The following is a 27,612-nucleotide window of genomic DNA, read 5'->3' as shown; positions in this document are numbered from 1 at the left end:
AAGCCGCACAAAGATGTCAAGGTTGATTTTGTTAGATTACCTCAAACATTGTCTATGTATTAATTTTGATAGCTTAAGAACTCGAAGTAAATTTAAAATAAACTTTAAAAATAAAAATAAAAATATAAGTACCATATTTCCCTAGAAAAGTATAAAGTAATACAATATTATACAATTTTTATGGAAGGCCGTTTCATACGTTCTGCAGCAAAAGTGGAAATCATAAATTTTGATGCTCTTAATACAGAAAATGATATGTTTTGACAAAAAACAATATTGTAATATTGATTTTTTTTAAAAAACACCACCAAGTAGTATTGTTTTTTGGCCAAAGCACCGCCTATTATTATAATAGTACCGTCAGTTATCTCCATTATTATCACACTTGTCAGTGATATGACATTGTCATCGGTGACAAGATAAAGTTAAAAGTATACAACATTAACCCTACGTCCCGTAAACTTTTTCATAACCTAACATTTCCGTTCACCAACTACTATTCAAGACACTATAATATTAATATTAATATTAATATTAGTTAACAATTCATTTAAATTTAACATCTGGTTAAATTAGGTAAGTTTTAACATAACATTATTATTATTAAATTCTATTTGTTAAGTTAACAACATTTTACTTGGGTTACCTTGATTCCAACGTTCTCATTGGCTACGTTCTCTATGTCATGTGATAACTGATAAGTGATATTATTATAATTTTATAATCAAAATTCAATTATTAATGTATACGATCTATAGTATTTACTCGACTGCTTAGCATATTATTGCCACTACTATGACTTATTTTTTTTTTTTTGAAAAAGTTATATATGGTTATGAATGCTATAGTATGGTATGCCAATTTTGAGCAAATTTTTAATTTTAAGCCATCTTATAATTTTAAACTCATTTTTAGGTGACCCAGTGGACTTTCCAGGATCTTCTAGGGTTAATCATAGGTCATATATAGATATAAAAGGTATTTTCAAGTATATTAATAGAACAAAACAACTTCTACACATTTTAAAAGAAAATGGCGTGAATTATTTGCTAAAAAGCAAAATAAATCAGGATTCTCTTGAAAATCTATTTTGTCAGCTTTGTTCCAGCGGTGGCCTTAATGACCACCCATCCCCATTAAATGTCAATAGAATGTTAAGTGACAGTTATATTTTTTAGTTGACATAATAAATAGGTATTTTGAAAATAATTTAAAATTGTTTTTTATTTATATAACGAAATATAATTTTTAGTTGTTCAGATTTAAAACCTTTCAAACAATTATATTTTGTACTAATGGTAGTTATGTACTAAAATAGTAATAGTTCAGCATGAATAATCTTTTATTGGTACATTTTGTATTATTTTTTTATAACCATTATGTTAGGTGTAGTATTTAGGATATAATTTAGACCTAGTATAACTACGACAAGACATCAATGAATCACCGCAAGAAATTCATCATGTCAAAAAATTGCATTTTAGGGCAATAATGAAAATGTTTTGAGGGGGGGGGGGAATTGTTCATTATTTTATTAGTATATTCAGGACTAAATTGGACTAAAGGTTAAATAAGTGGGCTACGTGTACAAATTTGAATATTTTTAAACTATTTTTTATCTAAGATTTTATCACAACTACTGTCTAAAAATAATAATTAATTGAACATTATAGTTTTTACTAATTAATAATATTTGTGAAATATCTGTTTGTAGATATTTAATATTTGTACTTTCAAGGTTTATAATGAAACTGTTTATGAAATTTTAATTAAAATTTCGTCTAAAAAATAAAAAAATGTCAGGCCTTTGGGAAGGGGAGGGGGCTGTAGTGTTATTGAAATTAGGATTTGAGGCAATTTGCGGATAAGGGCCACCACTATAACTATGAATGTGTTGAAACTTTTGTGGATTGAAATATCACATAACTATAACTAGTTTGAACATACTATCCAAAGATTCGCATCGAAGCGTTTATTTAAAAGTGATTTTATCACTTTCAGTTATAATAAAATCTGTTGACTTGTGACCTCTCCGTTCCCACTATGCCCCGACCCCACTGTACTAGCTTTTTATACTTAAATAAGAACAGCTGAATCCATTTATTTTTATTTCATAATCAGTATTTTCTATTATTTATTTTTATAATTTTTTTTTACTAATTATCTTATATGTAATATCTGGAAAAATCAATAGCGTTATAGATTCTAAAATAATAAGACTAATCTTTTAGAAGAAAAACTTAGGTAGTATTTCTAATTATTTAAATATATTATTTCTTATACTATCTCTTAGTTTTGAAAGTTAAGGCCCCTGGATACCGACCATTTTTAAGGAGTTTTGTAGAGGCAATATTTAAGAAAAAATTGGTTTTAATACACTTTGACCGTGCCAATTAATTTACCGGTTATTTTTTAAAAGCATCATGGTGTTATTTTTAATTTAAATCATTTTATCTATGAGTAAAAGCCATTTTAGTTAATAAAATAGTACATTTTTTGTCCATCGCACAGGCTGAACCAGTGATTCGATAAGTAATCTAAAAACAGATTTGAATTTGTCATGAAGTTTACTTGAGATCGGTCAGCGTACTTTTTTGATATCTTATTCCTACTATGTATAAAACACGTTTAAACATTTTATAAAATTTCAAAATTCAAATTGAAATTTGGAAAGGGTTAAAATTAAAAATTGAAAAAACGCTTTGAACGATCTTAAGAAAAATTCATAAAATATTCATATCTGTTTTTAGATTGCTAATTGGATCACTGGTTAGACCTGTGTGATGGACAAAATAATATGTGTTTTGGCTGAAAAAAACGGTCGGTATCCAGGGGCCTTAAGACTCCAAATCGGGGTTTTTGTCAATTTAGAGAATGAAGTCGGTCGCTCCCCCTTTTCTAATCCATACCAAATCGATTTTGAGATAAGGTAGTACACTGCCACTTTAAGGCTTATGAGTAGAATTAGTTGATAAGTTTTTATTTTTTTATGCTATGCCACTTTTGTCTCTAGGATGCAAGATTGACTTTTTATTTTTGTTTCTCTGTCCGGACAACTATTCCGTTGACCTATTATTTGTGTGGCTCTGTCCGGAAAACTATTCCGTTGACATTTCTATTTTTGTGGCTCTGTCCGGAATTATATCGTTGACTTTTTTTTAGTTAATTTTTGTGACGTGTCCGGATTTTACCTTCGACTTTATAATTTTAAGTAGCTTTTATTCTGAAATCTCAGAGTAACTTAATATAGCATTAAAAAACATAAATATTTTCTATTGGTTGCATGGAACTTTTTATCATGATAACATTATCATAATAATATATAAAATTACTTCAATTATTTAACAAATTTTAGCTTCGATGCAAAGCGAGAAGGTATTGGTTTTACTCTGATGTGTGTTTTTTTTTTATCTGTATACACTGTAACTTTTTTAATACTGGACCAATTCCTTCGAGTAGCAACTCTATAAATCGCAAATTTCATCTAGTTGGTACTTTGAGGGGGTAAAAGTTGAAAAAATTTAATTCTTCACAGACGAAAGTTGAAAAAACAAAAAAAAAACCGTACGAGTTTTTAAGTTAGAACTTTTACTGGCTATAATTTCGAGAAAAATAGTCGGATCGAGTTGAAATGTATAAGGAATAATTATTTGGTATGCCCGCACACGTCAGTTGTGTCAAACTTAAACTATACCCATTTCCCACCCCCCTAGGGGGGGTACAATTTTTTTTGTTTTTCGGGGTTTTTAGCGGTAATTTTGAAACTTTTGGGTTGAAAATTTGCCAGTAGTTGGAACTCATATGTACCCATAACATATTAAACGGGAAAAAAATTCGGCACTACAGTTTTTTTTTAATTGTCGGGAAACTGTGTTTTCGCAGATTTCCTATATTTTAACAAAAAACACCTAAAATCTTTAAAAAAAATTGATCAAATCATTAAAACAATTTTATTTATATCTATGCAGAATGATACTATTAGGTTTTGCGCTCAAGTACCACTCTTGACTTAAAGTTTACACAAAGTTCATTTTTTTTTTTAAAACTCAAAACCCGGTGTACCAGATGTGAGAAACGAACAGACACTAAAATTTATCAGTTGGTAACGTCTATCCGTGTTAGATTAGTTTAGGGCCCAATGATCGGTATCATAATATTGTGTTTATTACATGATATCACAGGCGACTAAATCGTGTAACTGATTATAGTAGAAACTCAATTTATTGGGAAAAAAACCTATCCGTGTACTTATTAAGACACTTAATGATTCTGATACGACAAAACCACTGTCGTTATCTCGTTATTTTATAGCCTGCGTTATATAACCTTACCGAAGTGTAACTATGAGTATATAATGTCCAACTACCTGCAAATAATGAAGAGGACTGTTGTTTTTTGGATTCAGATTAAGTGTTGGTTTTTATGCAGTATACCGCCTCAAAATGTTTTTTTTATAATACAATTTTTTTAAAGGAAAAATAATGTTTTGTATATTGTTATACTGTTATTCATTTAAAGAGATTCACGCTTGATTGTTTAAATTGTCTAATATTAGATAATCTGCTTCGTGCTAATTTTAATTTTTTAGTTTATCAACTTGTAGCTCTAATTTTGTATAAAATATTTCATTATTTTATTACTATGTACTATTACTAAGATAAATTTTAATAATAATTAAGTCATAAATGATAATACTTTATATTATGACTAGATCAAATCTCGTGAACATTTAACATCATGATACTGCTTCTATGCTATTATTAAAAAAACACAATTTTTAAAATCTCCATAAAAGGTTATTGTTAAATAACAGGCAACAGCCGACTGCTAGTGGCTATACACGTTAGTAATATTTAACTAATAAGTAATATATGTAGGTAAAATTTATTGTTTTCTCCATCACAGTACCAGTATACGATTTATTTTAATTTAAATGTAAGAAAATCGATTTTTCTTTAGAAAATAACAAGAAATTAATATACAGGATGAGGCAGTAAAACGGCGATTTTCTAATGTATTTAAATGGTAAAACCCGTTTCACTATCCCACCCTTTACATTTTAAGGATCTATGAAAAGGTTTTTTTAGTTGCATTTTATTTTGTACATTGTCAATCTAGTAAAATAGCTGTATAATATAGCTTTGAAATAATATAATCTGTGAAGTATAAATAGTTTGTGTGAGATTGCTTTAATGTAAGTATACAATACATTAATATTAATTTTATTGAGAATAAGCGATTACAATTTAAACTATGGAGTACAAACGATTGAAACATGAATCGTCGACCATTCCAACAAAATATAACAAGACATTGTATATGTGTTATTTGGTCCACTAAGTTTTTGCAAAAAAAAAAAAACCAGTACAGTGGGGTCGGTGCATAGTGGGGACGGAGCATAGTTGGGTCGGGGCATAGTGGTGACGGGGAGGTCACAGGTTTACAGGAATTTTTAAATCTGAAAGTGATAAAATCACTTTCGAAAAAACGCTTCGATGCAAATCGGTAGTTAGTATTTTCAAGCCAGTACAGTCCAAACCAAGCACAGTATAAACCAGCAAAGTTAAAAAGTTTTAAATGAAGGTTCTGTATTTACAAATGAGCATCAAAGCGTTTATTTGAAAGCTATTTTATTCAATTTTATCACTTGTATTTATAATAATTCTTGTAGACCTGTGACCTCTCCGTTTCCTCATTGCTTTGATTACATTATGCCAATACTCTACTGTACTAGTCCTCTCGGATAAAATCATTTTTAAATTAACGCTTTGATGCTCATTTGTAAATACAGAACCTTCATTTAAAACTTTCTAACTTTGCTGGTTTATACTGTGCTTGGTTTGGACTGTACTGGCTTGAAAATACTAACTACCGATTTGCATCGAAGCGTTTTTTCGAAAGTGATTTTATCACTTTCAGATTTAAAAATTCCTGTAAACCTGTGACCTCCCCGTCACCACTATGCCCCGACCCAACTATGCTCCGTCCCCACTATGCACCGACCCCACTGTACTGGTTTTTTTATTTTAGCTTTTGCCAATTTATTAAAATATTTAGTAAATATATTCTGATGTAAACAATTGAATGTAAATTATCTCCGTATGATAAGTAAAATTTGGTATCATACATTTTCGACCGATCACCAATATTTTATGGTAGCATTATTTAAATTATAACACAAAATGGGCTTTCCATTGAATTTTATATTTATACGTATTGTTTTATATACTACAATCATTGTTCTTCAACAATATTAAGAAACTTGAAGAAACATCAGGATTACACATAACTAATTTGACAAAGTTTTTTTTATTAATAAACTGAAAATAAATAACAGTATATTTTGATAATAAATGTATAGAAGAAACAATAACAAAATGAATTGTGAAAAATTAATATATTTACGGTTAAAAACATCGATTACTAACTTTTCCTTACTATTACTAATTATAGAAATAATATAATAGTTTTTTTATTATTAGACACCGAGGAGCATAATATTTCCACTGATAATTACATAAAACTGGGTCAAATATTAATCGTATTATTAACATTCTGACTATTAAACATGTCTAATTAATATTATACACTATTGTGAGTTATCAGTTATCATCGTTAGGGTCAAAGCGGCCATCAAAATCAATCGTCATTAAACGAACTTCCATATACTCCGCGATGTTTATGGCTTTTTTCCCTAAAAATGAAAAATTAATTTTGTTTGTTAGGCAATGACCAAAAGTCGTCTTTAATAACAATTAAACATTGTTTAAATTAACATTACCTTTGAATATATTATTTATATAATGTTGCGCTCTATCGAAAACTTCTGATGGCCCTTCCAATGATGCCAATTTACTTATGGACTCGACTCTCATTAAATCCTCATCCGAAGATAGTAGACCGTCTTTGTCATTATCCAAAAAATTGAATAATCGAATGTTATATATGAAGTCGATTACTCTTAATACTCTTTTTTCCTAAACAATTGTTAATGTAAAAATGTACAATAATTGTTAATTGGTTACGGAGATAGTATAACAAAAATAACAGCGTTGATCTTAAAAAGTAAGAAAAAAAATTATGAATGAATTTACATTTATCGGAACGGTCATATTGCGTTCTGCCGCGACGCTGATTAAATCCATCAACAATATTTCAGCGCGTCCTGTGTGAGTTTTAATAATTAGTAGTTCTTCAATTACTTATCATACCAAGTACAATATAAAAATAATTCTTACTTTTGGATTTAAATAGCTTTTCCAAATCGTCATCTATTTCTATACCAAGCGTTTGGAACACTTCTCTACTTGCTGCAGCATTTATGCCATCTGATGGTTTGTGTGCATTGTATAAAGCAATAAACATTTGTAATTGTGCTAGGGTCAGACCAAGGCCCTACAATGTATAAAAAAATATTAATTTAAGCATTGTCCCAAAAAATCTATAATAGTCTATTCACATTTTTTATAATTAAATTTAAAAAAACTGAATTGAATATAAAATATGGAAAATTCAAACTGTCTAGCATGAATTTGATGATAGAAATCATTACGTATGAATAGTTTATGTACTTTTATGAAGGGGATTTTTGTACTAGCTCGGTTTTTAGTCCTACTTTTAAAATTAGATTCCCACAAAACATCAAGAACTATTCATCTTATAAATTATGAAACAATTTTGGCCTTTTTATCACATAAACCATCAATGGTTAAACGCAATAAATAGTTTGATGGAAAAAATTGTTATGTCCATATAAAAAAAAAGTAAAGTATAGGCAATTTTTTAATTGAAATGTTGTAATGTGCAGCTATTAGTTCAGTTAGTAGGAATTATGTTTTTTTTTTTAGATAGTTAATTTATTTTTCTACCACAGCTGCTTTGACAGTGATTTAAAAAAAATGTGATCTTAACAGAGCTTCGCATATTAACTAAGAATCATCAACATATCAATAATCAACATAATATAATGAGAACTTCATCTTATTTCTCTCTTCGTTTTGTTTATATATTATCAACCCAAATTTCAAAGCTAATATTTGTATTTAGACATTTCTTTATTTTTTTAAATGTTTGTATTCATAGTAAAATTTAGGTTTTTAATAAAATCTACGCTAAAACTTAGCTCCTTTTTTTTTAATCGGTCAAACAATTTGTTTTTATAAACATTTCGCTCTGGTCTACGCACTTTTTCATAAACACGTTTATACGATTATTTTAAAGGATATGATGTCCTCTTCACAAAAAATCAAAATAACAGAAGAGATATGAGTTAAAAATATGGAAAAAAAGAACATTGTAAAAGAAAGATATATAGTTAGAGCGACAATACAATACATTATTTCTTTTTTTTAACGATTTATAGTTTTTTTTGTTTTAAATAATACCTTATTTTGATTTTAATTTGTTGTTTACGTTGAGACCGAGTTGTTTTAATATATTAAAAATAATTTCAACAGAAATAAAAATCATAGGAAATGTTTATTTGTTTTTAAATTCCTCATCTAGAAATGTTTTATTAAATGTATCTAGAGAATTTATTTATCTTCTTTATTATTATTTTGATGGCGTATTGCGCTTACTTTTGGTTTGATTTCCATCATAGTCAACAAGAAATCCACCGCGTTCATTACATTTTGCATCTAAAATTGAATTAAAAATTAAAATTATCTTACATCATGTGAAACCAGCTCCTCAGCTTTTCTGTATTACCGTCTTTTTCGGGGACAATGTTTTTAAATTGGTTGTTCAATGCACCATTTACAGTTTTCCAAAAAACGAAAACTTCTGAAAGCTGTTGAAAATTAAGATATCCTTTTTGGCCATGTAATTTGAAGCATCTCTCAAACTCCTCTAGGTAACGACATACTTCCGAAAACGTGAGTTTTTTAACCTGAAAACAATTTTATTATATAGAATGATTGCTTATAACAGCAATGACTAAACCATTATCTTGAAAAATTAATTTGGACTTTTTTACACTATCCTTAATTCATCATATTTTTATTACATTTTTCATAAATACAACATCGTTTACGTGCAAGTCATATGAACTTAAGGTTATAAAACTATAAAGTATATACGTAATTAATTAATTAAACACCATATCAAACCAGGTTTTGAGCAATAATTACTTTTAAATATACTAAAGTTTACTATCACTTAACCGCACTCCATCTCCTGACCTCAATTTTAAACGTCTGTTACCTTTAGTTCACAGAGTGTTTCATTAAAGATGAGGCGTTAATTTTCACCATAAAATAGCAATTATTTTAAGAGAAAAAAAGTATCTCATCCTTAAAAAATCATCCTGTATAGTAAAACCGTATACAAATTTTGAATTCATATGACTAGGGTTGTATAGTAGAAAATTATATCAAAATTCAGTTATTTCATAAGTATAAAAATAGTGCGAAAAAGAATTATTAAAAAAAGTCACAGGGAACCAACGCATGTTAAATCACAATTTTAATAATTGCCAATAGTTGGTATATGTTTAATTTAGAGTTTATACTAGTTAATTTGAGAACTTCAATACCTTGATACTGTCAGAACGTTTGATATTTCTATAGTTCAATTTCGACAAAACCTCAAATAAATTCATAGAATCGTGCTGATCTGTATACAAATTGTTTAGTTGTTAATTATGTCATTCATTTTAAAATTAAACCAGTTGTAACGTATGATATTGCCGGACACACTATAAGCTTACTACTCCACCTGCCTACCTTTGAATTACCATTGACCTATGAAATAGGTCTAAAACCATTATAATATGTATTTAACCCATTCTCAACCCCACTCATCATCTCTTACCAACTACCCCAAATCTCTTATATTTTATCTCCTATATTTTACCCCTTTCCCCTACCCCTTATCTCTTGTCTCATATCTCGTATCAGATACGCTTTTGTAACGCTGTTGTATAGAACGCTTTTGTAACTAACAATTTTTTCGGCTATGTGCTACAGCTAAGACAGGAAAATTTCAAAAACACCATTTTTTGGAGACGCTAATTGCGCGTTTTAATGTATGACATGTAAATGATAATTGACAAGTTTAGTAACAGCTGACGTGTGCACGACGATTCCGCATAAGCAAGTCTAATCTATGATTGTGTTATCAATTACATAAAAACGAATTTTAGGTTATTAGAATCAATTATCAATATATGTCAAAACTCAAAGTAGAGCTAATTTGTACAACAATATTTGCAGTTAGGTCAGTTATAATTTAAAATGATTTATATGTGAAGAAACATGCTCTATTTTATAGTTCTTAAAAATAAATATTCTATTAGAAAAACTATCTTTAATTAAATGTAAAAACCATACAATAACAAATTTAAAAGAATTGCATCTGTAAGTTAAAAAAATAAAAGATATTGTTTATGTATTATTCTTTTTCAATTTTGATATTACCATTAACAGAAATGGTCCAACCTAAACCATGCAAAACTTAAGTTGCATCAAAAATGCAAAATTATTGTTTACAAAAGATCAAAATTTTAAAAGAATATTATACTGTTATATACTGTTATATACTGTTTGTATTCATAATTTAATTTTGTTCATAAAGTACTCCAAATTAGGTACTTCTAATAAGGTACTCTGATGTAAAATTATTCATTTACTTTTTTTTTTTTAATGTAGTATATTGACAAGACAATGTGTAGAAAAAGACATATCCATGATGCTACGTATCGGCTTGTAAAGTGGATAATTTAATTTTTTTTGGAATACTTCAGATTTTTGCTATAACTTTCTAATAAGATTCGCAAAGAAGATAAAGTGGAATAGTATCTTTCGAAATGTCACCCTTCAATCATTTTAAACTTAAATAACTATAAAAATAATTATTCAAAAGTGGTTATGAACTAGTCAAAATTATTAGTAAATATTTTTAACTCAAAAATTGATTTAAGTATATATGTTAATATTTAAGTTTCAAAAGCTGATAAACCACAGCAAATACTATAAAAGGTAAAAATTTGAATGTTTTCTAACATTGTACTGAAACATAGATAAAAATAATCTTAAAAGTTAACACTACAAAATTGCTATTGTTTTAAGAGTAACCTAGTGTAAGGCATTAAAAGAGTCATCTGGTATTAGCCATTAGGTTCAACAAATATTAATTGATCGGGTCAAACGGTCAACTATCATAACGGTCGACCTAAATTGTCCGAAAAATAGGTAATTTGATTGATTATCAATATGTTACCAGAAAAAAATTTAAAAGTATTTCCAGGAACGTCCCATTCTATTCCAAAAGTATTTTCCACAACTCGTCTGATTTCCTCCTGCTTGACTCCATTGATAGTCATTTTGTAAGGTTTATATATGGTTTGCAAAAGTTCTAATTGATGAATGTCCAGTCCGAGGCTCTGAAATTGATAAATTGATATACATTTATAATATTTTAAGTTAACTATGAAAGATACAAATCCATAATATATTGATATTTTTTTAATTTTGTAACAAAATATTCATCCTAATAAACGAATATAATTTCACAAGGAGCACAATTAAACGAATGATTAAATTTATCCAAAATAACTAAACAGGTGAATGTTGCCAATAAACCGATCAACCGACACTGAACTTTTTTAATACTGCACCAATTTCTTAGAGTAGCAACTCTAAGTAGCAAGCTCGAAGTAAAAGTTGAAAAAAATTTCTTCTTCACATTCAAAATTTGAAAAAACAAAAAAAAAACATACTCATTTTTAAAGAGGGCGTCGCAGCGCCCATTTTTAAGGAGTAAAGTATAGGCAATTGTTTACATAATCTTAATGTAAAGGTTAAACTGTGATGTGTAATTATTAGTTCAATAACTAGGACTCTATTTCAATGGTTAATTTATTATTTAAACTATCACAGCATCCTAAAAAACGATTTAAAAATGATTTTTCATCTCTACATATTTAAGCATACTGAAAATAACTCGCTTAATTTTAGTTTTAGAGTAAAAGCACCCATTATAAAAGTATAAGAAAACATTATTCCAGAGGGCAAGACGGTGCGTTTTTTTTTCATTATTCCAAGTATAACGCGTTAAACATGTTTTTACCACTGAAAATCTTCGGTGCGACGCCCTCTCAAGTTAGAATTTTGCTGGCTATAATTTCGAGAAAAATAGTCAGATCGAATTAAACTTTATTAGGAATATTTATTTCATTTGCTATCACACGTCAGTTGTGTCATATTTAAGTTATACCCATTCCTTCCCCCCACCAGGAGGGTTATTTTTTTATTTTGTTTTTTGGGGTTTTTAGCAGTAATTTTAAGACCTTAAAGTTGAAAATTTGACAGTAATTAGAACTCATATGTGTCTATAATATATAAAACCAAGAAAAAATTCGCCACTACAGTTTTTTAAACACCTAGTTTTTTTAGTTGCATTTTGTTTTGTACAATGTCAATTTAGTAAAACAGAAGTATAATTGAGCTTTGAAAGAATATAATCTATAAGGTATAAATAGTAAGTGTGAGATTGCTCTAATGGAACTATATAATACAAAAATATTAATTTCATTGAGAATAAGCCATTATATTTAAACTATGGAGTACAAAAGATTGAAACATGAATCGTCGACTATTCCAACTAAATTTAACAAGACATTGATTATGGGTTATTGTCACACTTACGCCACGCAATATCGCGACTTCCGAATTATTAGATCTTATGTAAAGTGGCTAATAATAGCTATATGGGCGGGCTATGGGCATTACAAAATATATATATGAGCGGACGATACAGTGCAAATCATCAGACGGTTCAGCCAACCATTTAGTGGTCATAGCTAGCCGATAACGTCCCCCCAGACTTCCTAGCTATACGCCACCAGGAGGAGGAGGAGAACGAGGTGGAGTTGAGCCAAGCTGCCAAACCCCACCGCTGCTAAACCAGTCGAACTCGCCGCCGTCGTCGCAGTCACCGTCACCGTCGTTGAAAATTGTTCCGCCTGCCTCCCATCTCCCCATTAGCCGCACCGTCTATCGTACGCAGCCACTCTACCGCACACTGTGTCGTCCCAGCCGTATCAAAGTATAGGTAGTATTATCCTAATCCCTTAGCCTTAAGCTATACTGTATTTTTAATCACGATTTAATCGCCGGTCCGGTCGTGATTTCATTCCCGATCCATACATAAATCCTACGTACTTCAATATTATTATTATTCTCTATTGAGGAAGAAATCTACGTTACCCTTCAATAAAATCAATTATTACCATATCAAACTTTGCATTTATCATTTATTTAAAATTAGTATAATAAACCTTTCCCCTTCAAAGCGAAGGAAGATAAACTCTTAAACCCCAAAAGAGGGTTAAGCGTTACATTATTTGGTCCACTATGTTTTTGCAAAAAAAAAACCAGTACAGTGAGGTCGGGGCATAAAGGGGATGGGGAGGTCACAGGCTTACAGGAATTTTTAAATCTGAAAGTGATAAAATCACTTTTGAAAAAACGCATCGATGCAAATCAGTAGTTAGTATTTTCAAGCCAGTACAGTCCAAACCAATCACAGTGTAAGCCAGCAAAGTTAGAAAATATTTAATTGGGGTGCTGTATTTACAAATAAGCATCAAAGCGTTTATTTGAAATTGATTTTATCCGAGAGGACGGAGAAGTCACGGCCTTCAGGAATTATTATAAAAAAAAGTGATAAAATTGAATAAAATCACTTTCAAAAAACGCTTTGATGTCTATTTGTAAGTACAGCACCTCAATTAAATATTTATGTTTTATAATTTTAGCCGTTAGGCTTTAAGTAGTCTGTAACTTTTTTGGGTTCTTACTGTCCGTGATAAATAAAAAAATATAAATATAATATCATATTCTTACCCATGCTGACGTTATAAAATACACCGCGCAGACAAAAAGGGCGCATTTAAAATGCATAATTATAAGTGTTTTATAAAACGACAATAAAATTTCAATCGAGTACTTGTAGTAATATAGCTCTAAGACTATTGGCACCCAATTCGAACGAAGAATAATCCCTACAGTAAGTATTTTCTATGTGTTTTGTCGGTGTTGTTGTCTACGGTTATTCGCTAGATAAATACTAAGCCGTGTTTTTGCACAATATTTTCACCACTTTTGTTTGCAAAGGTGTGTTCTTATTTTTCCACTGCGGAGGAGTACGTTATTTGTTTACAATAACATATTTTTCTTTTTTACCCGTGTAGACAACAGTCAACGAATATAGGAAAAAACATTTTTTTTACGGCCGGCAAATTGGCAAGTGATTATATAAAATATCTATGGTTTTATTATATTTCTTTACAAAATTGTTTACGAGAAATCGTGACTATACTGAATTTCATGTTAGTTATTTGGAAAACGACAATAAAAGAATGTCCATGAGAAATGAATAAAACAGAGGGTTACATGATGGGAGCAGATAATGTCAAGTCCAGTTTCTTTGTACTAACACGTTTTGTGCTGGCTTACACTGTTCTAGTTTGGGCTGTATTTAGTTTGAGCTTTGCTTGGTGTTAGGACTATGCTGGATTAAACTATGGAGTGGATTTTTTTTTATGGTCTAATTACTTTAATACCCCTTTAGAAATATGAGAAGGATAGATAAAATGTACATAAACATAGAATTTATACAAAAGTAAAAGTATACAGTTAACATAACAGCTGACAAATAAAATGGATTTCAATAACACCAAATAATAGATAAAGATGAACAATATGTACACAATTAGTTTATTTAAATAAATAACAAAAGCAACTATCAAATTTTTAAGAAATAAATCTATATTACTTTTATTTACTAGTCGCATTATGCGATTTAACGGCATTACGATAATAGTTAGAGCGTTGGAACGGGACATAAATAGTATCCAACTGACGATTCATACCACAAGGAACATGCAAATTTAACCTAGAAAGTAATACGTGGCAGTTAATGTATCCAATTGTTAATTTAAAAATAAAACACAGATCATGCCTTTCACGTCTCATAGCTAATGTTTCAAGATTAAGGAACGACAGGATCGGCTGATAGGAAGAATGAGGATCACGCCCAAAACCATATTTAAATTGAACTAAACGCAGGATGCGACTTTGACCAGCTTCAATAGATTTTATTGCACCAATTGTATGAGGTGACCATACCAAAAAACTATTCCTTAAAAAGATTTTAACTCGACCCGACTCTTTTTCTCGAAATTATAGCCAGTTAAAGTTCTAACTTAAAAAGTCATATGGTTTTTTTTTCAAATTTTAAAATGTGAAGAAGTAAACTTTTTCAACTTTTACAACACCCCCCTCCCCCAAAGTACCAACTAGATAAAATTTGTGATTTATAGAGTTGCTACTGGAAGAAATTGGTCCAGCATTAAAAAAGTTACAGTGTATACAGATAAAAAAAAAGCCCACATCAGGGTAACACCAATACCTTCGCTGCTATGCATCGAGCTAAAAACTGTTTTCTTTGCAATAGTATCATTGCATAATTATGTATTTTCTAATACTAATTATATGTTGAACGTCTTTAATATTTGTTTTGTATATATTTATTAGCATTAGTTGTAAAATAACTTGTGAAAATATAATTAGTAATTATTTTGTAATTAAACTGTAAATTGTAAATATTTTTATATTATTTAAACAGTGTACTAAACTAGCCAGTAGAGTAGGGTTGAGGCAAAGTAGGGCTGGAGCATTTTTAAAATAAGAAAACGTATTTCTGAACATCTTTAACCTTGTCGTCTTTAATAAGCTATGACGCCAATAAGCCTCTACTTTACTTGGCAGTTTTTTTTTAATTTAAACAATTGATAAGTGTTTTTTTTTTAAAAATGGTTATATTGATCCGCAAATCAGGGCCAACAAATTTAGTTTTATGCTATAGTGTGTGCACCTATTAACATTGCTCCGCGTATTGTTACAAAAAATCAACGGTTTAAACAAAGTCATAAGTTGACAATATTCTCGAATCAGTCAACCTATTTGATATTTTTTTCATACAGATGTTTCGGTAGATTCTATCAAAACTGCTATAGGAGTTGCTTGAATATTCATCCAAAAAAAATATATTTTATTTTGAATATAATGGCCTATAAAACACAAAGAACGATTATGTGTCCCATAATAATATATGCAAATTGTACACTTTGTCTTTTGGTTTGATATTTGTTTTATGGCTATACTTTGTACTCTCTTGTCAAAAAAATGCGTGCTGTAAAATTTTAGAACAAAAGAAATACTGCTAGAAAAGCCAGTACAGTGGTGAGGGGAGCATAAGAGTAACGGATAAAGTGGAGCGGAAGGGTGGGGAAACACAGGTTTATAAGAATTGTTAGAAGATGAAAAATATGTAAATTTATCGCGTGTTTTTCTCGATTTCAAATGTCAAGTATAGTTTTTTGTGTGTACAAGTATCCCACACTCGAAAACGTTGTAAAATTTAAGACTTGAGTAAAAATTTTTAGGAAAAAAAAACTGCCGTCCCTACAGCAAATAAATGAACACGTACGCGTTGTATATATAAAATAAAAAAAATTCTAGAATAAACGCCATTTAGTAGTACTTTTTCTAAAGGTTTAAACTCCTTAGGAACTAATTCGACTATTTCCACTGTTTACAACTAATTTGACTAATTTTAAAATCGTAGAGCGCCGGAATTTTTAATTTGAAAATTTGAAATATTTTGTAAAAATTATAACGATTAATTAAAGATTTCTATATAATCTCTTGTAGTGGAAACCCCCCCCCCCCCAAAAAAAAAAAAACAAAATATATATACTCAATTAACTATAAATTAAGGCGTACTAATACTTTTTGAAAAAATAGACCCTATAGATTTACACAATTTTTAAAAATAGTCCAATTATTTCCCATTTTGTAAGGACAATTTTTAGATAATATAATACTATCGATTAGCATTGTCAAAACAAAATATATAACTATTAATCCTTCCCCTAAAATGATTGAACTATTTTATTTTAGCTTCGATTCGATTGCAAGACGCTATAGGTTTTATAACGAAGTGCTATGATTGTTTATCGCTATACCTTTTCTGGTATTCGAGTTGTCAAGGTCTTTGTCACGCCAGTAGATTAGGGTTTCTATAATAATTTAGTTCCATTTGTAGCCATAAGTAGTAAGTAACAACCAATTGCATTTTTTTTATTATTGTAACCACTCTTCTGTATAATAATATACTTTTACTTTTATACACGGAAACTTATTTAAAACACATTCAAAATTGTGTTGTTTATCGAAATAAGAAGAAAACATAATATTGTGATGTGATGTTTTGTATGCTTGTTCGAACAGATACCTGTCAGTCATCATTGCTCTAAATAAGAAATAAAAAATAACACATTGACATCGACCTAGTTATACTATCGGAAGTCTCCAAACTTAAAAATAAACATTTTATGGTTTTATCATTGTTATTATTTTGCTAAAAAGTTTTAGATTTACTCTCTTACATGGAAACGGCGTGATTAAAATTATAGCTTTTCATTATTTTAACAAAAAAAAGATGTTACATTGAATCAAAAGTTGCTATCAAGAAAATTTGGGGGAAGTAAAAATAAATAACAAAAACTTGAGAACACATTGTATAAAAACACTATGAAAAGAAAAAATTTAATTTCTTATTAAACCCTGTGAGATATTGAGTGGCTCACGATAAAATGATCACCCTGTATGTATATAGCAAAGTTGTGGAAAAAAATATCCTGACTAGCCAACATTGGTATTTGATTGCCTTGAATACGATTTGCATAAGAACAATTCAGGTTACAAAAATTAACCCTAAATATTTGAAAATTGAAAAACATGTTGATTTTAAATTATTATTTTTCAACACAAAATTTGCTAAAATTTAAATTTCTAAAAAAATATGACACTAGTTTTTAGTTTCTTTCTCTTGCCTTTTGGCCTAATATTTTAGGCCTTAGAAACTTATCACTGTTTCTTTCAGTTGTTAATGCCACTATTAATACAAGAAGATCTACATCTTCATCCACTACAACTACCGTTTTAATATTTCCAATATTTAAACTCGTTTAATAGTACATTAATTCTGGGTACTTGGACCCTGATTTATTATTTTTTATGTATTTTTATTACTCATATGTTGTTTCATACTGATACGAATTTAAGGTAAATAAGACGCAAACAAAGTACTACTCACTGTATGTTGCTTACACACTTTGTCGTTTATTATAATTTACTAGTGCAATATATACAACGAAAATTCTGAGTATAAAATAAAACCTAACAAATTATCAATTAGTAACCTAAATTTGGACCTCTGGTTAATGAGTTGTCTTCGCTAGGGTCGCCTTAAGAATCAATTTTCAAATTTTTCAAAAAATAAGACACTAGTGTTTAGTTCATTCTTTGGTATTAATATTTTAGGCTATAGCAACTAATCAATATTTCATGCAGTCGTTAATGGCACTAATAGTACAAGAAGATCTACGTCTTCATCTACCACAACTAAATTTTCAATTTTTTTTTTACGGCACCCACTAAATCGGCTCTAGTGTTCATAAATATGGCCTTTACTAAATTTTGTGATTTTTGTTGACTGTTGTCCACACTGGTAAAAGAAAAAAACATGTTATTGTAATATAAAAATGTACTCGCCCGCGGTGAAAAAAAAAAGAACACATCTTTGTAAACATAAGTGCTGAAAAAATTTTGCAAAACACGGTTTTGTCTTTATCTAGCAAAAAACCGAAGACGATAACACCCACAAGACACATAGAAAATACTTACTATAGGGATTATTCTTCGTTCGAGTTCGGTGCCAATAGTCTTAGAGCTGTATTGTTACCAGTACTCGATTGAATTTTTATTACCGTCTTAAAAATACACCCATAATTATGCATTTCACGTGCGCCCTTGTTGTCTGCGCGGTGTATTTTCTAACGTCAGCATGGGTAAGATTATGATATTGTATTTATATTTTTTATTTATCCCGGATAGTATGACCTCAAAAAAGTTACAGTATACTTTAGTATACTGTAGGCTTTTAAGCCTAAATGCTTAAACTATAAAACATGATTTAGTCTGCTGGCTCTTGAATAATGATTACCTATTTTCTATCTATAATCTCCTTGCGATATATATTATGATGACAGTATAGTCTTAATTTTATGTTGTCGCCAAATGTTTTTTTGGAGTTTTTTAATATTTGCTTAATCGGTTTATTGGCAACATTCACCTGGTTAGTTATTTTGGATAAATTTAATCATTCATTTATTAGGATGAATATTTTGTTACACATTTAAAAAACATTTCAATATATTATGGATTTGTACTTTACATAGTTAACTTAAAACAATATGAATGTATATCAGTTTATTTATTATATAAAATATGGATGTGAATAAGTAAGTAATAAGTTTAGAAAACAATAAAATAATTTTGGTATTTGATGCACTGAGTATAATTATTATTATATAATAATTGTCTAGTTAAAAAATACTTGCCTGAAGACAAGTTTTACACATATATGTATACATATTATATATAAAAAAACAACCGCTAGATCGCCCTACTATTGTGTTACTTTCGTGATGCTATTTTCTGTCGTTTTCGAGCTGGGGGGCCAAGACTAAATAATACCGATTATGTGTGATACAAATGAGTGTAAATCTGCCACGTCTTTGGCAATAGGTTCATTTTGTACGTTTAACAATAAAATTTATAGCTGTCTTACTTTATTTCAGAGCTCCGGACTAAACAGTGATCAATTAGAACGGTTGCAAGTCCTGTATAAACCTTACAAAATGACTACCAATGGAGTCGGGGAGGACGAAATCAGACAAGTTGTGGAAAATACTTTTAAAATGGAATGGAAGGATCCTACCATTGAGTTTGGATACCATTTAGGTAACATGCTGCTAAACAACTATATAACCTATTTGTTGGGCAATTTAGGTCTACCGTTATGGCCGTTAAGGGATATACGCTCTTTACATAAGAGTACCTAATTAGGAGTAATTTATTTGGAGTACCTAATTCGGTGTACCTAATTAGGAGTACCTAATCTCTTATCTCTGATACATAATCACTTACAACCGCTAGATCACACCACATGCACAAATTTCTCTCGGTAACGTTCTGCGTCATGCCGATCCCAGTCCCAACCCCAACCCCATCCCTCATCTCTAATCTCCTATCTCTTACCCTCTATCTCTTAGCCCCTATCTCCTATATCCTATCACATAGAGATAACATTCCCATCCTCGTTTTCATCCCCATTCCCACCCTCATAAGAAGGACATATAAGGATATAGAAGGATATATATAAGGATAAATTTTCGGTGTCGATTTTCCGATTGTGTTCCAAAGTAAAAACATATCTCCAATCTCTCATATCTTGTCAGATAAATCAGCTGTTTTTTTTTTCGTTAAAATTAACCGGGTACACGGCAGCTAGTATATATCTATATATATAAAAATGAATGTCTGTCTGTTTCTTTGCTTGTCCTTTATGCATTAGTAAACCATTTATCTGATCGCCATAAGACTTTGGGAAGTTGTTAAGTACATTCCCGCAAACCTAACTGGCATAGTACTTTTTGAATATTCCACCCCTAAGAGTGGCATCAAACACGAACTTTGTATTTTAAACACGAAATGTAAATAAATTAAACGTTTGTAACCATGGTAACCACGGTACTCAAGCAAATAGTAGGTGTTGATTAAAGGAACAGGCCGATTCTATGTACAACGATTCTGGGCAAGCTTTTAACTGTTGGAACGGGATCTGGGACCGGGACTTGGACCCTTGAGTAAGAGGACGACATAATAACCGGAAAAAGTATTAAAAAAATGCTGTCACGCTGTTGCCTGATAAGAGATAGGAGATAAGTGATTATAGATGAGGGATGGGGATGAAGATGGGGGAATGGGAATTATTTTACTCAGCCCTGGAAGACTAAATCTCGGGCAACGCCGGATCCGGACAGCTTGTATTTAATATATTGTATCATTAGGTATATTAAATTTGTAATACACGACCAGCCCATGGTGCTATCCGACATATAAGATTTGGTAGGTTAGGTTTAGAAGCGTATAGTGTGTCAGGCAAAATCTATCGTTACAATTAATTTAATTATAAAATTAATGACTTAATTAACAACTAAACTATTTGTATACAGATCAGCCCGATGCTATAAATTTATTTCATTTATTGTGGACGGTGGTCTATAATGAAATCAAACGTACTGACAAAACCAAGGTATTAAAGTAGTATAATTTCTAAATTATATATATATATATATATACCAACTATAGGAAAATATCAAAACTGTGGTTTTATATGCGTCGGTTCTATGTGACTTTTTTTAAATAATTCTTTTTCATACTATTATTAAACTTGTGAAATAGCTAAAATTTGATATATTTTTCAAAAATATAACCCCATTCCTATGAATTTAAAATTTTTAAACGGTTTTACTATACAGGATGACTTTTTAAGGATGAGATACTTATTTACTTTTAAAATAATTCCGACTTTGTGTGTGTTTTTTTTAGAGAAAATTAACATCTTTAACGAAACACTCTATAAACTAAGATATTTTTTCAAGACAAAGTTATGGTCAGATCATTGCTGTTATAGTCACTCTGTATTAATACATTTTTTTCAGGTTAAAAAACTCACGATTTTGGAAGTATGTTTTTACCTAGAGGAGTTTGAGGAACGCTTCAAATCTCATGAGCAAATGGGATATCTTTATCTTGACCAGCTATCAGCAGTTTTTGATTATTGGCAAACTGTAAATCTTGCATTAAACAAAATAATAAAAAACATTCAAACCGAAAACGATGGTAATGCAGACGAGGTGGTTCACATGATGTACAATGTTTTTAATTTTCAATTTAATTTTAGATGACTATGTAATGAACGCTGTGGATTTCTTGTTGACTATGACAGAAATCAAACCAAAAGTAGGCGCAATACGCCAACAAAATTTTAATAAATAAGGAAATTAAATTCTTATATACATTAAATAGAAATTTTCTATAAAGACCAACTTAAAATAAATAAGGATTTAAAAAATACAAACAAACAGTTCCTAATATTTTTATTTCTTCCGAAAAATGGTTATGTATTAAAAAAACCTGGTCTAAGCGAAAATAACAAATGCAAAACCAAATTATTTATTGTTCAAAACTATAAAATTACAAAGTTAAGAAAAATGAAAAAATTTAATTTTTTTAAAATTGTATTTTTTAGAATTTATCAGTTTTGACTTTTGACTATTAATACCACTATATACCAAAGTTCTTTTTTTCAATGATTTTAACACATATCTCTTCAGTTATTTTAATTTTTGGTCAAGAGGACGTCATATCGTTAAAAAATAATCGTTTGAAAGGGTTTCTGAAAAAGTGTGTAGGTCAGAGCGAAATGTTCATAGTACATTTTGTTATATCGTTTAAAAAAGAAGAACTACGTTTTCGTATCGGTTTTAATAAAAACCTAAATTTTAACATGTATACAAGCATTAAAAAAAATAAAGAACTGTCTGAATATAAATATTGGCTTTGAATGTTTGGTTGATAATATTAAAAAAATGACAAGAGAAGTTAGAAAAAGTTTTAATTTTTTTAAATATATAGAAAATAATTGTCCACGATTATTAGATAATATTGAATATGCGTGGTTCTGTTAAGATGACATTTTTTTTAAATCGCTGTCAAAGATGCTGTGGTAGAAAAATAAATTCACTACTAAAAAAACCATAATTACTGAACTAATATTTGAACATCACAGACTAACATTTAAATTAAGAATTTGCAGAACATCGCATTTACTTTACTCCTTGAAAATAGGCGTAGTGGAATCAAACTACATACTTATTAAGGAGTTAAGTATAGGCTTTTGTTGCTATATCTAATTTATAATACTTATTGTATAAACTTTTTTTTTATATGGACTGTACAATTTTTCCATCAAATTACTTATTGCAATACAAATACTGTGATGTTTAAAGTAATCAAAAGGCCAAAATTATTTCATCATTTTTAAGATAAATAGTTAATGATGCTTGGTGTTAATCTAATTTTAAAAATAGGACTAAAAACCGAGCTAGTACTAAATACCCTCCATAAAAGTATATAAACTACTGATACGTAACCATTTCTATCATCAAATTCATGCTAGACAGTGCTTAAATTAATATTTTTTCATACATTGTAGGGCCTTGGTCTGACCCTAGCACAAATAAAAATGTTTATTGATGTATACGATGCACACAAAACATCAGATGGCATAAATGATGACGCAAGTAAAGAAGTGTTCCAAAACCTTAGTATAGAAATAGATGACGATTTGGAAAAGCTATTTAAATCCAAACGTAAGAATTATTTTTATATTGTACTAGGTATGATAAATAATTGGAGAACTACTAATTATTAAAACTCGTATAGGACCCCCTGGAGTATTGTTTATGGATTTGATCATCGTTGCGGCAGAACGCAATATGACCGTTCCAAAAAATGTAATTTCGTTAATAATTTTGTTTTATATAACTTACAAAGTTGAACGCTGTTATGTTTGTTATACTATCTCCATTCCTAATTAATAATTATTGTACATTTTTACATTAACAATTATTTAGGAAAGAAGAGTATTCAAAGTAACCGAGGTCATATCTGGCATTAAAAAATTTATTAAGATGGACAAAAACAAAGACGGTCTACTATCTTTGGATGAGCATACCGAAGCCCTAAAGGACGAGTCAATACGTGATTTGGCATCATTGAAAGGGCCACCAGAAGTTTTCGAAAGAGCGCAACATTATATAAATACATTCAAAAGTGAAGTTAATTTATGCAGTGTTTTAATGTTATTAAAGACGATTGTCGGTCATCGTCAAATAAAAAAATTAATTTTCTTTTTTTAGATAATAAAGCCATAAATGTCGCGGAGTATACTGAAATTCTTTTGTTATTAATTGATTTTGAAGAGCGCATTGAATCCGACGATGCAAACTGATATCTCACAATAGTAAATAATATTAATTAGACATGTTTAATAATCATAATGATAATAATACGAGTAATATTTGACCCAGTTTTATGTAATTATCAATTGAAATATTATGCTTCTCGGTGTCTAATAATAAAAAAAATATTATATTATATTTATTAATTATTAATAGTATGAATTAGATAATAATCGATATATTTAACCGTAAATACATCAATTTTATAATTGTTTCTTTTATACATTTATAACCAAAATACATTGTTATTTTTTTTCAGTTTATTAATAAAAAAAACTCTGTCAAATTAGTTATGTGTATTCCTGTTTTTTTTATCAAGTTTTTAAATATTGTTTTAGACCCTCACTCTGCCTTACTACATAATGTAGAATGAAACTGATTGAAGGTGATTTTTGAATAAAATATAAGAGACGATAATTTATTTAACTGTGTGATACTATTGTGTACATTGTTTTATTATACAACTTTATTTGTTAAACAAATTATAACGAACTTATATATGAAAAACCAAAAAAAATCATAATGTGGTAATTATTATGGCCTCAATGGATAATTTCATTTCCATAACGATAGGTAGTCTTGTTAGAAATCATAAAATATGCCAATCAAAACTAATTATTACATTAATTAGAGACATATTTAATGCACGTCTACAATGTTTATTAATTAAAAATTATTTTTTAATAAGTTATATACATAGTTTTTGGAAAAAGTTTAATACATAAATATCCTTATTTATAATTACGTCTGGTATATGTTGAGTGTAATAATTAAAATATGAAACATATTGTAATCATCCGGACTGTAGTAATTAAAAAATTTAAGATATTTCAATACTATAGTCCTAATTATATAGAAGGATTACATGGATTAGAAAAAAGTGTAACTAGAATGTTAAAACAGGTAATTCAAAATAAATTCTAAAAAAATAATATTCATTTATTTGTTTTAATTTTAATTATATATACTAATTTCCAATGAGTTATACAGGATGATTATTTTATCATTGGTTACTTAATATATCATAGGGTTTAATAAGAAATTAAAAGTGTTGTTGTTCCATACTGTTATTATGTAATGTGATCCCAATTTTTCAACCACACTTCTCCTCTCATCTTAGCTTTTAAACTCTTATAACTTAAAAATTAGTTGTCCATCATGGTTTTCAATCAGTCAAAATTTATATTACATCTTTCTCTATTTAAAAAATCTATGAAAGATATGCGTTACCGCTTACGTTTCAAAAGTTGCTATCAAAAAAACTAAGTTGTGAGGGGTTAAAAAAAAAAGAAAAATTGAGGTCACACAACTGCACCTGTGTATTTATATATTTCTTAAACAGCATAACTTTTAAAAACAATATAGTTTAATATTAATAAATTTAAGTAACTTAAATAACTGATAACTACAAAGATAAAAATACATAGTTGTCCCAACTAAAAAAATGGTTATTATAGGAACACAATCAATATCTTGTTTGAATAACTAAATATTTACCCAAACTAAATTTTTAGTTAACGACTCTATACAATAATTTGGATCAACTATTTATTTAGTTATTCCGACTAGAAATGTATTGTGTCCCTATATTAACCATAGTTTTAGTTGAACCAACTTTTTATTTTTTTCTATATTGCAATCATCATAGGATTCCGATATTCACACAATCATTATATTCTTCAATTAAAGCAACTTATTGGATTTATTACAATTTATACAGAATATATTATATTTCTTAAATTTTTTTTAAAAATGATCCAATTTTTATAAATTTTTAAATAGTTATAAATATTTACACGACAAAAAAAAAGTCATAATAGGGTGAAACCATACCATCTTAGGCTAATAATGATTTATATTTAAACAAGCTGTTAAATGTCAAATACGACTTATGAAGTAAATTTCTAATTTAGTATAAAGCAAAACATAATTTTTATCAAAAGTTGATCGTTACATGTCAAAAAAAAAACCATTCAAAATATCCACTTTGACTTTTATAATAAGTTTTTTGGACATTTATCTAATTCAACAACAACATATACAGCTGATATATAGTGCCGTAAAAATCATTTAGCTTAAAAAAATCATATTACTTGTACGTGTTTCCATCGATTGTGTTTTCGTTATGAGCAGTAGAACTACTGCCCTGTGTTTTTTTAAAGTAATTTGGTTTCATATTTTTTAATGATTTTGCACTTGGTTTCCTGTTCAATATATTCTTGTCGATTTTTTTAACTGTTTTGTTTCACTTAATTTACAATTTAGTCGTTGTCGAAAAAATTGTCATTGAAATATTAAAATCCATAGAGTACCGTTAACGTCAGGCTGACAGGTGTCTCCATGGGATAGCTTTAACCGCATTACTGTGTCTTTGGAAGTATCAGCGCCAAATGTTTTTAAACTTTGTGTTGAGGCTATAACAGATAATGGAGCGCAATTCTATGCCGGTTATCGCCAATGATACAGATGCCCTCTTATCTTGGTTGTCGCGGCCGTCCACACCACTCCGCCCTACTCCGCACGATCTATACTGGCAATACTACCGGTCAGCTGTTCACACACACACACACACACACACACACACATATACGCACCGGGTTATACTATGTAAACAAATGTGCCACGCCCGTATTATCAGTGTTAGTAGTGCACTTGTTGCATTCTTGTGAATTTGAAGTATATAATATTAATCTAGACTTTTTTGTGTGTTTTTCTTCAGTGTTTTTTAGTTTTAAGTGTTATTATAGTATTTTTAAGCCATAAGGGCACTGTGATTTTTTATTATTATTGTCTTAAGGACAAAAGATTGTTTATTATTGTATTTTTAAGCCATAAGGGCATTATTGAGTTGTCATAAGGACAAAAAATTGTTTATTATTGTATTTTTAAGCCATAAGGGCATTATTGAGTTGTCATAAGGAAAAAAAAAACTATTTTAATATTTTTTTTTGTTGTTCACTTTACTTTGTGTCTAGTATTATTTAGGTTTAGGTAGCAGCCCTGGCCAGCGGTTTGCAGTTCTTCGGTTTGTGAGTACTTTTTATTTATACCATATTTTATTGAGTTTGTTTTATTTGTATTTTAGTTAACTACTGTGAATTATTAGAACATATTTTGATCTCATTTACTAAATACGAGTTAGGGCGATAGACATAAGGTTAATCGTACCATCTATATTGCTAGTTAGCCATAAGGGTTCAATCTAGTCAATAATCAATATTTGTATTTGTGAATAATTTTTGTTGTTCTAATAACCACCTTAGTTATCAAAATACTTTTAACGTCATAAGCTTTAAGCACTCACTTAACTTTACCTTTTAATCTAGTCATTACTATATTAATTATTTATTTGTGTTTGTGAATTATTATTCACAGACCAGATTAATTTATTATTGTGCCAAAAGGGCAATTAATTCCTTTTAGTTTACCAATCCTTTTTTTTATACTAATTATTTATTTGTGTTTGTGAATTTTATTCACAATCGTATCTTGAGCCAAAAGGGCTAATTATTTATTTATTACCACTTATTATAGCATTTTATTGAATATTATTATTATTATTATTATCATCGAGTTTGAGTTTTATTTATTTAGTTTTTAGTTATAGTTTT

General features: G+C 29.1%; 1 protein-coding gene across 1 annotated transcript; it reads left to right on the top strand.

The window, feature by feature from the left end:
• LOC126847697 (uncharacterized) lies at window positions 1-23,991 on the top strand. The gene is made up of 5 exons (XM_050588074.1): window positions 1-21; window positions 21,638-21,818; window positions 21,880-21,938; window positions 23,194-23,350; window positions 23,900-23,991. The coding sequence occupies exons 2-5, from the start codon at window positions 21,713-21,715 to the stop codon at window positions 23,989-23,991; spliced, it is 414 nt and encodes a 137-aa protein (XP_050444031.1). The 5' UTR covers window positions 1-21; window positions 21,638-21,712.
• The last annotated feature ends 3,621 nt before the right edge of the window (window positions 23,992-27,612 follow it).

This window comes from Adelges cooleyi, unplaced genomic scaffold (genome assembly GCF_023614345.1).
Source record: "Adelges cooleyi isolate 19-005CV unplaced genomic scaffold, UGA_ACOO_1.1 ACOO_flye_CR_arks_rails_tigmint_CR_PRNA_118, whole genome shotgun sequence".
Classification (NCBI taxonomy): Eukaryota; Metazoa; Arthropoda; class Insecta; order Hemiptera; family Adelgidae; genus Adelges; species Adelges cooleyi.
This window is presented reverse-complemented; position numbering and strand designations above follow the sequence as displayed.

Coding starts and splice junctions, on each gene's coding strand:
- LOC126847697 (XM_050588074.1), top strand. CDS start 21,713: ATGGGATATCTTTATCTTGACCAGCTATCAGCAGTTTTTGATTATTGG. Junction 21,819..21,879: donor CATTCAAACCGAAAACGATG/GTAATGCAGACG, acceptor ATTTAATTTTAG/ATGACTATGTAATGAACGCT. Junction 23,351..23,899: donor AAAGCTATTTAAATCCAAAC/GTAAGAATTATT, acceptor TTCTTTTTTTAG/ATAATAAAGCCATAAATGTC.